The sequence below is a fragment of the Syzygium oleosum genome, unplaced genomic scaffold, assembly GCF_021117445.2.
Source record: "Syzygium oleosum isolate NSW1041296 unplaced genomic scaffold, Sole_v2.1 Sole_v2.06, whole genome shotgun sequence".
Lineage (NCBI taxonomy): Eukaryota > Viridiplantae > Streptophyta > Magnoliopsida > Myrtales > Myrtaceae > Syzygium > Syzygium oleosum.
The window spans coordinates 8,946,783-8,956,383 of record NW_026607490.1 but is presented as its reverse complement, the minus strand read 5'-3'; the positions used below and the strand labels follow the sequence as shown (position 1 = coordinate 8,956,383).

The 9,601-nt window shown below is 40.6% G+C and overlaps 1 protein-coding gene across 1 annotated transcript; it reads right to left on the bottom strand.

Annotated features, from left to right (window-relative positions):
* Positions 1-572: 572 nt before the first annotated feature.
* LOC115690827 (probable serine/threonine-protein kinase PIX13) lies at positions 573-9,342 on the bottom strand. Its single transcript, XM_056312719.1, is given in 9 exon segments — positions 573-942; positions 1,099-1,163; positions 6,149-6,165; positions 6,775-6,817; positions 7,209-7,348; positions 7,529-7,597; positions 7,600-7,660; positions 9,173-9,236; positions 9,338-9,342. Coding segments are annotated over 9 exon segments (834 nt in total).
* Positions 9,343-9,601: the final 259 nt, after the last annotated feature.

Below are 9,601 nucleotides of genomic sequence, written 5' to 3'. Positions count from 1 at the left end.
GTAAAAAGACAAGAAAAACTAAATAAAAAATTAAATATTGAAAAAAATTGTCCATGTTAGCGCCAGTGTGCCACGTAAGATGCATGTTGTCCACGTCAGCGATTTCAGGCCAAAATTGACCGAATGGACTAAATTGGCAAAACGTTAAAAGATTTATGACTAAATTTGGTAAAATTAAAAGGTTTATGACTGAATTAGTACAAGTAAGGTTTATTACTTTTTGGTAATTTTTCCCGCAATAAAAATGAGCTTCTGCTAATGTTCAAAGCCTAAGCATGCAAAATAAATACAAAAGAGCTTGGACTTTTGAAGAGCTACGAACTTTCTTTTGTAAACCTTAGATTGCTGACAGAATTGAGGATTAGCCATAGAAAAACTGTTCCCCTCTCAAAGAAAGTACAACATCTCAATTCACAAGTCAATGCATGTACTCATATACTTATCATGAATATTCCAAAGAACTTAAAAGAAAAACATGACACCCGGTAACTGCTGGTAGAATTGAGATGAAGCTTCCATAGCCCAAGATTAATCCTAGGAAAAACGGGAAAATGCGGAGCAACAGACTTTGATCACAAGACACGAAGTACGGACAACATAATGAGTGAATTCAGGCATCCCATGTCATTTTTTTTAGCGCTGGCAGCTTCAACTGATTCCAGTTCTTCCACGACTTCAGAAATGGAAGGTCGCTCGCGAGGAGTCTCTTGGAAAGTTAGCAGCACTACTTGGAATGCAGAATCTATAGGATAATTGTCCTCCAATCTAGAGTCCATTATAGTCTTCAGGTTTTCTTTACTGCATAACATTGGTCTGGCCCACTCCACTAAATCAAGTTTCAGTGCCGGACGGCTTGGATCAATTGCACTTAAGCCTGTTAGTATCTCAAGCAACACGACACCAAAACTGTAAACACCACTCGTTACATAGAGATGCCCCGTAAAATCCAAGAGTTTTATGTAATGTTGCAGCAAAGCGTCAAAAAATAGCTTCCTAATGCACTTCCTATTATTGTCAAAATTCAAGGCCGAACATCCTCCAGCACTAAGTCACAAAAAATCACTTTTCAATGGAAAAAGTTATATTGGATTACCACTTGCTAGGTATTCAGGGGCAGCATAGCCAGGGGTACCTATAACCTGTGCTGAAACATGTGACATGCCCTCTCAAGGACCATGACAGAAAACAAAGAAAATGGAGGAAATTCTATATTGTATTGATCTGCTATGAATACATGTACATTGGTCTATATATAATGCTAGAATGAAGAAAAAAAATGAAATAATATACAAGATTACAATTTTTCATTTTGCTAAGCTAATCACGGATTGACTGAATCAATTGAGTTTCAATTAGGATCAGTGTTTCAATCTGAATCATCCAAATCTTCAATAGTATCAAATCTCATCTCCAACACTCCCCCTCAAGCTGGTGGCTTGTATATATCAAGGACGCCTAGCTTGCTCAATAGGTATGTGTGTTGTCTTTGACACAATGGTTTAGTGAAGATGTTTGCAGGTTATTCTATGGTTCCAATTCCTCTTGTTAGAATGATCCTTTCTCGAATCTTATCTCGAGTGAAATGACAATCCGTCTCTATATGTTTCGTTCTCTCATGAAAGACTTGATTTGTCGCTAATTTGAGAGCAGCATCATTATCACAAAATAGTTTGCTTGGCCCATCAATTTGTATCCCAAGATCCGAGAGTAGACCTCGTATCCAAACTATTTCGCAGACTATTTTTGCCATAGCTCAATACTCTGATTCAGCTGATGACAGTGAAACAGTTGACTGTTTCTTTGTCTTCCATGAAATCAGTGATTCTCCGAACTTGATGCAAAATCCAGTAATGGATCTTCTAGTCATTGGGCAAGTAGCAGAGTCTGTGTCGTAGTAGGCTGTCATTTTCATGTTGCAATCACGAGACAAGAATATACCAAGTCCTGGGCATCCTTTTAAATACTTCACAACCTTCAGTGCTGCATTCATGTGAGACTGCGTTGGATTGTGCATGAATTGGCTGAGTATTTGCACTGAATAGCATATATCAGGTCTTGTCATGGTGAGATATATTAATTTCCCAACAAGCCGCTAATATGCCGCTAGATCTTTAAGTAATGGATCTTCGATAGATGAAGATGATCACACATCATAGTCATGTGTCGTCAATTTTGTATCTACTTGATTGAAATAACAGCAGGTTTACACCCTGACATTCCTGCTTCTGAAATAATTTCCAAGATGAATTTCCGTTGACTATGGCTGATTCCTTGTCAGATCGAGCGATTTCAATGCCAAGAAAATATTTGGAAGGTCCCAAATATTTGATGTGGAAAGTGGAGTGCAGATATTCTTTGAACTTCTTAATATGAGAGCCATTATTTCCCATAATAAGTATGTCATCAACATATATTAACAAATAGATTGATGAAGTACCTACAGTCCATGTGAATAGGGCGTAATCATGTTTGGAATGCTGAAAACCTGCATTTGTTAGTGCAGCAGTGAATTTGGCATACCATTGCCTAGAGGCTTGTTTAAGCACATACAAGGATTTACGGAGACGACACACACGAGACTCCCCCTGGCTTCGTAAACCCTAGGAAAGTTCCATATAAATTTCTTCTTCCAGATCCCCATGAAGAAAAGCATTGTGGACATCCATCTGATGCAGTTGCCAATTACGAATAGCAGCAATTGATAGAAAGGAACGGACAGTTACCTCTTTGGCGACCGGAGAAAAAGTTTCATGATAATCAAATCCTTCTCATTGCGTGAATCCTTTAGCAACTAAACGAGCTTTGTATCGTTCGACGGAGCCATCTGCCTTGAATTTAATCTTGTATATCCATTTACACCTAATGGGTTTCCGATTAGGTGGTAATGAGACAATATCCCAAGTGTGATTCTTTGTGAGGGCAGTAAGTTCTGCCTCCATCGCTTTTTGCCATCGAGGATCACTTGCTGTTTCATTGTATAAAGATAGTTCTTGTTCCTTGGAAATACGACTAAGACAACACATATGTTTTGTTGATAGTCGACTAAATGAGACATATGAGGAAACAAGATGTTGTGTACCTGGGGAACTCAAGGTAGAACAAATGTAGTCCTTTGTCCAAGTCGGAGGGCAAACATGCTGTTGAGAACGTCGAGGTTGCTTAGTTATTGTTTGTTCAGGAACTGGTGAAGAATGCGCTTGAGTAAATTGTGGTGAAGATTCTACTAATGAATCAGGCAAATGAATATCCTCAGATGATAACTCTGGTGAATCAACCATTGTATTCAAGGTATCCCTCATAACCGGTACAAAAGGCTTCGGTGCTATGAGAATATGTTGGGAAGTCATAGACAAATCTTCGTCGGATAAGAAACGACGGTTGTTCGAGGAAGAGAGAGATGATGAAGACGTCATCTCTTGAAAAGGGATTACATCCTCGTGGAATATAACATCTTTGCTGATAAAGAAATTCCCTGTAGAAATCTCCATAACTCGGTACCCTGTTTGAAGAGAGGGATATCCCATGAAAATACATTGTGTGGCGGGGGGATCCATTTTATCCCGAGGGCCCACAGTTGTTGCATAACATAAATAGCCAAATAATCTAAGATGATCAATTCCGAGCTGTTTTCCATAAAGCATTTCAAAAGGAGTCCGTTCATCAAGTATTCGAGTTGACATGCGGTTAATCAAATAGGTTGCAGTGACCACACAATCTCCCCAATAATTTTCGGGAATCGAAGGTTGATATTTGAGTGCTCGAGCTACCTCCAAAAGATGTCTATGTTTGCGCTCAACAACCCCATTTTGTTAGGGAGTGTAAGTGCAAGAACTTTCATGCAGTATCCCATGAGAGGATAGAAAAGATATGCAATCAGTAGTAAAGAATTCCCGCCCATTATCTGTATGAATTCGCTGTGTAGATTTGTCAAATTAATTTTTAACTAGAGAAATGAATTTCGACAAATTGGAAAAGGTTTGATTCTTGGATTGCGTAAGGAAAACCCAAGTGGCTCGAGTACAATCATCAATGATTGTGAGGAAAAAACGAGATCCATCACGATGTGGAATATGATAGGGACCTTAGATATCCATATGAAGTAAAGAAAAAGCACTGTTAGCTCGAGACATACTGATTGGGAAAGATGCTCGAGATTGTTTAGCCAATGCACATATTGGACACTTTGGATGGGGAAAACGCGCACTATGACCCAAACGTTTATGAAGAAGGATATTTTTATTGCCAGTGGTTGCATTACAAGAAATGCTTTTATTCAATAAATCTAAATCTCCCGAGTAATCAATCCAGAAATATAATCCTTGTGCAACATTACCCAAGCCCATCAGTTTGCCAGTCGAATGGTCCTGAAAGAAGCAATTTTTGAAATTGAATATGGCACGACAAGAATTATCTTTGCAGGCTTTTGAAATAGATAGGAAGTTGAATTCAAAATTAGGAATATATAGGACGTTTTTAAGGAAAAAATTTGGATTGATAAGAACTGTGCCAATTTTGGTAACGTAGGTGACGTTCCCATTTGGAAGGCGTACAGACATGGAAGATTTTGGTCTTTTATGAACATCGGAAAATAATTGCTCATTGCAAATTATGTGGTTACTAGCACCCGAATCAATTATCCACGCATCAACTGAAATGGAATTTGCCTTGCAAATAAGAGTACCTGAGAAATTCGCATCCTTGTCGTTGGCCTTCAACCGACTAAGAGCTCTCATAATATTTTGGTGCTGGTCCTGATTAATTGTCTGATGTGCCCCATCGATTTTTTGTACTGAAACCTGGTAAGCAGAAAATTCTTTTCCTTTTTGTCTCTATCATTCGATTTTCCATGTAGTTTCCAACATGTATCAATAATATGATGTGGGCGTTTACAATATTCACAATATTTACCTTTGGATTTGGAATTTTGCCCACTAACTTTTGATGATGTGTCACTTCGTGGAGCGCTGGTTGTCTTATAAGCAGGCATCAACGTGGCCTAATGAGAGCCGTTGGATTCGATCGAGCTAAAGGAAAAAGATAGTCGTCTGATCTTGTCTGCGAATCCCAACCGTCAGATTTCATCCATCGATCCCAGCCGTCCATCATAATGTTTTTAGGGTTGCCATCATTTTCCCTAATTGCAGTGGCCATTCGTCGAGGTCCAGAAGACCCAAGACCTCTAGAAGTCAACCCAAGATCTCCATGGCTTTCGTCTGCTCGTCAAGACCCAAAAAAGCCGAGACCTCCGCAGCTTCCATTCATCAGTTCCGACGGAGTAGCGCCAGATGGGAAAGCAGCAAGAGCGACACCTTCACCTACCCGTGCATGTTCTGCCGCGGCCAACTGTTGGCTTTCCTCTTGGACAGCCAATTGATAGATCCGGCCAAGCGAAGGTACGGGGTCCATGGCGAGGATTTGTGAGCGGAAAGGTGAGTAACTTTCGTTGAGTATCAGCAAGAATCGAGTTGTCTTCTCTCTGTCCTTTATGGGCCGGTACTGTCGTAGCGTCTCTTCTGGTCCTTCGAGTTGCTCTTTGGCCACCTCGAGCTCATTCCACAGAGTCGAGAGTCGATTGAAGCAAACGGTAACCAACGAGTTTCCTTGCTTCAATTCCGATAGAGCCTGTGTGAGTGAGAAAATCTTGGCTCGGTCAAGTTTTCCATACATTTCTCGGATATTATCCCAAATCATCTTCGAGTCTTCAGTCGGTGGTAGTCCGGCTGCAACGTCAAGGGTCAAACTATTCCCAATCCATGTGCGGATGAGCTGGCTGCATTTGCGCCAGTGACGTTGCAATCGATCGTTAGACGGGAAGGGTACGGTTTCGTCAAGGAACCCATCTTTATCCTTCGTAACCAAGGCTCGCCGGAAATCTCGAGCCCAGGAGCTATAATTTTCTGGTCCGGCGAGTTGCATGTTGATGAGTCGCAATTCTGGTCCGTCGGCCGGCGATGTGTATATTGGGTCGCCGGGCTCCGGGCGGCTACCGCTAGTCAGAACAACATAGGGCATGAAACCGGGTCCCAATACTAGGTAGGGATTTCCCCTTGGACTCGTCCGAATGGATTCGGATCTATGACCCAGACCCGGCGTCGGCCCACTTTTATTGGGCTGATTTACGGGATTTGAAGCTCCTTCTCCTGGTGACGTGTATTGGGCCCATGACTGATTTGGCCCGATGGCCCATGGGCCTTGCACCGAAAACCATTGGACCGGTGGCCATTGGACCGGGTCGGGAATCTGAGTAGCAGTAATAGTAGGATCCGAGTCAGCAGCAGTAGCAGCAACAGGATCGGCAGAAGATTGTTCCTCTTCAGTTAAATCAATTTGCTCCGAGGCTTGATTTTCAGGTGAGTTAGAACTGTCCTCCATTGAAGGGTTCTTGGGCATGGTATTGTCAATGAATTCCTTTCCGGTTGCTGATCTGTTTTGCAGGACTAAACTTGCAACAGCAAATCAGAAAAAAAAACGGAGGCAATTCGAAGGATTTTTTCTGCAGAAGCTAGCTCAAGAAAGACCGCTTTGATACCATGACAGAAAACAAAGAAAATGGAGGAAATTCTATATTGTATTGATCTGCTATGAATACATGTACATTGGTCTGTATATAATGCTAGAATGAAGAAAAAAAAGGAAATAATATACAAGATTATAATTTCCCATTTTGCTAAGCTAATCAAGGATTGACTGAATCAATTGAGTCTCAATTAGGATCAGTATTTCAATCAGAATCATCCAAATCTTCAATAGTATCAAATCTCATCTCCATCAGACCAGACTTCACCAATCCAAAGTCTGCAAGTTTGGCCGTGTAAGACTGCAGAAGAACCCAACAGTAGATTAGACTAGGTTTCCAGCCTAATTATCAAAGCAAACTTTCAAGAGTCTAGCAAATAGCAATATGGAGAAATCTAAAAGCAGCTGAGGACAGGTTCAAGTTCTCGTCTCGTGTTCTGAACTCAATATCAAATCTAAGAAGAAAAGATTTGCAATCAACTATACCCTTTTCATCAATTAAGCTGAAGCCAATATAGGATCTCCGCTAGCTATTTTGACTCTTTTGTCCCGGTTAGAGGACACAATTCCAAGACGTCAAAGTGAGATACTAGGAATGTCATTGTCATCATTATCCTTCTCCCTAGAATTTGACTAGATATATGTTCTATGATAAACGACTCTAATCATTATAAGGAGGATAGAACATTAACCCCATCTAGCCAAATATTTGAAGTTTTGAAATCCCTGTGTATTAGTTTCCTCTCAGAACTGTGCAAGAAAGCCAGGCCTCTGGCAGCCCCAACCACAATCTTGAGGCGTACTTCCCATGAAAGATGAGCAGTGGAGCCCTCTGTACCAGAGTAATGGACAGCGTAAAATGTAAGTAATGCTTAAATGAAGGACATGTTCAAACTACCTTGAATTAAGCACAGGCTTCAAATATTTTATCAACTGATCAAGAAGATATGCTAAACAATTGGCATTCTTAAGGAGACTTGTGAGAAATTAAAAGAGCAATCAGGCGACTTACTTCTGAATAAGTGGTTGTTCAAGCTGCCCTTTGGCATGAACTCGTACACGAGCTAAATTTTCATCCTCGACAAAATCCCAGGAGCTTGGTAAGGTTAGGGTGAGAGAGCCTTCCAAGAATCTCTATCACCGTCTGCACGACAATTAGAAAATAAGCAAAACATAGTCTCACAGATGGTCAGTATGAAAAGACATGAAAGAAATGGAAGCCCTCACAGTAGACCAGGAAGAAAATGTTTTAATCCTTAGGCTTCAATTGGTCAACAGGAATGAAACAATGACAATAGAATAGCTGATATTGGATCGAGAGGTACAGAATGGGAACTGAGACCTAATTCCCAATGAAATGTTCAGTTTAACTAGTAGTTTGACTGAAGACTCATGGCCTTTGTGTGTCTTGTGTTATAAAATGCATATCAGCATTGGTTATATGCACTTCAGATCATATTAGCTATTTAGAAAATGTCTAGCTCGCATGAAACCAGTAGTAACTTTGCAGAATCATTGAAATTTGAAACTGAAACCAATTATAATTTGCGATCATACTGGTAACTTTATCTTGCGGTGGTGTATCCACCCTACATCGTTTGATTGGCCTTGCAATTTGTTCCGGTTCTTGAACATGGAAGCAGAATTCGCTCGAAGGATGAAGGAAACGAGTACACTATGAATCGGACCACATTTCAATAGTCGAAGAAGGTTGAATGACTCCGTCAGTCAAGGCTGATGAGTGAGACCGAGTCTCCTAGGGGCTATGATCACATCGAAGAGGTGGATCATTACATAGATGGGAGTCTGTGAAATTAAAGTTGCGCAGTTTCTTCATTCCTTGCAATCGAATCCCATTTTGTAGGCTCTTCTAATAGTTAGGGTCATACAAGCCATTGGCCACAGACACTCTCATGGCATGGGTTTTCTTAGTCCATTACAAAAGAAAAAAAATGCAAAAAGAAAGTTCATTCTCTGTCAACTAAATGGAGTCATAATATCTAATTTGCCAAGGACCTTAGTGACTAAATAATCTCAAAATCAAATCTAAAAGCATATTTTCAACTGTAATTAGATCTTCGATTTTTCCTTTTATCTCAATTATTGAAGCAAAATAGCTTCTTAGAAAATTCATGCATGTTCAAAAACTTGATTAGACAAATTAAAAATTCAAGAACTCGGTTAGAGGAATAAAATGCGCTAGTTTAGGGACTAAACTAGCCTTTTGCCTTTCATAAACATATGACATGTTGTAGCCAAAATTTGTCACTTCCAAGTACGAGCTCAAGCTCCGTTAAATTGGCCGGACAGCGCCTCAGTTCACCAGGGTCGACTCCAAGAGAGATCGCACCCTCCAAAAGGCTCGCCCACGTGACCTGATCGTGGGGTCTAGACACACAGACCCCGACCTCGAAGGCCAGCAGAGAGGGTGTAGACCCTTTGCTTAGCGTATGCGGGTTGGCTTAGTCCTCTCGCCAAGAGCACTTTACCCCTCAAAAGAAACCCAACAAGAGTATAAAAGAAAAGTAATGTCCTTTGCCCAAAAGGTAAGTCGGATCTTCCCTTGGTACATTTCTCAAGAAGGATTCTTTCTCCCATCCATTGATTTAAGTATCGGAGGATCTTCATTAGGCCAAATCTACGAGACTGCCTTTACTTTGTGGTAAGTAGTTAGGTTCATTCCTTCGAAGGTTCCAGCAAGCTCGGCAAGGGCCAAAACACTGCGCATCAACAAGACAGATGTTGCTGTGATTCAATTCAGAGTTGTAACAAGGCTAACCCATTAGATAAATATGTTCTTTACTAATACAATGAGAAAAACCTCATTGTAATATATCATAATTTCTAGACCCATAATATGTACATGTCAACTTATTAAGCATCTAACTATTATGAACGAGTACATTAAAAATTTTTGTTATACTTTTACCATTCCATTTGAGGTTTTTCGGATGTGAAATTCTCTTAAAAAGCCCAACCCTTGACTTGCATGTCTACGGTGGCATGATGATGTGATCAGTTTGGGCAAGCTACCTCGACTGATCACTTGGGCCTAAGAACTTTAGGAAGCCCGATCTAAATCCAT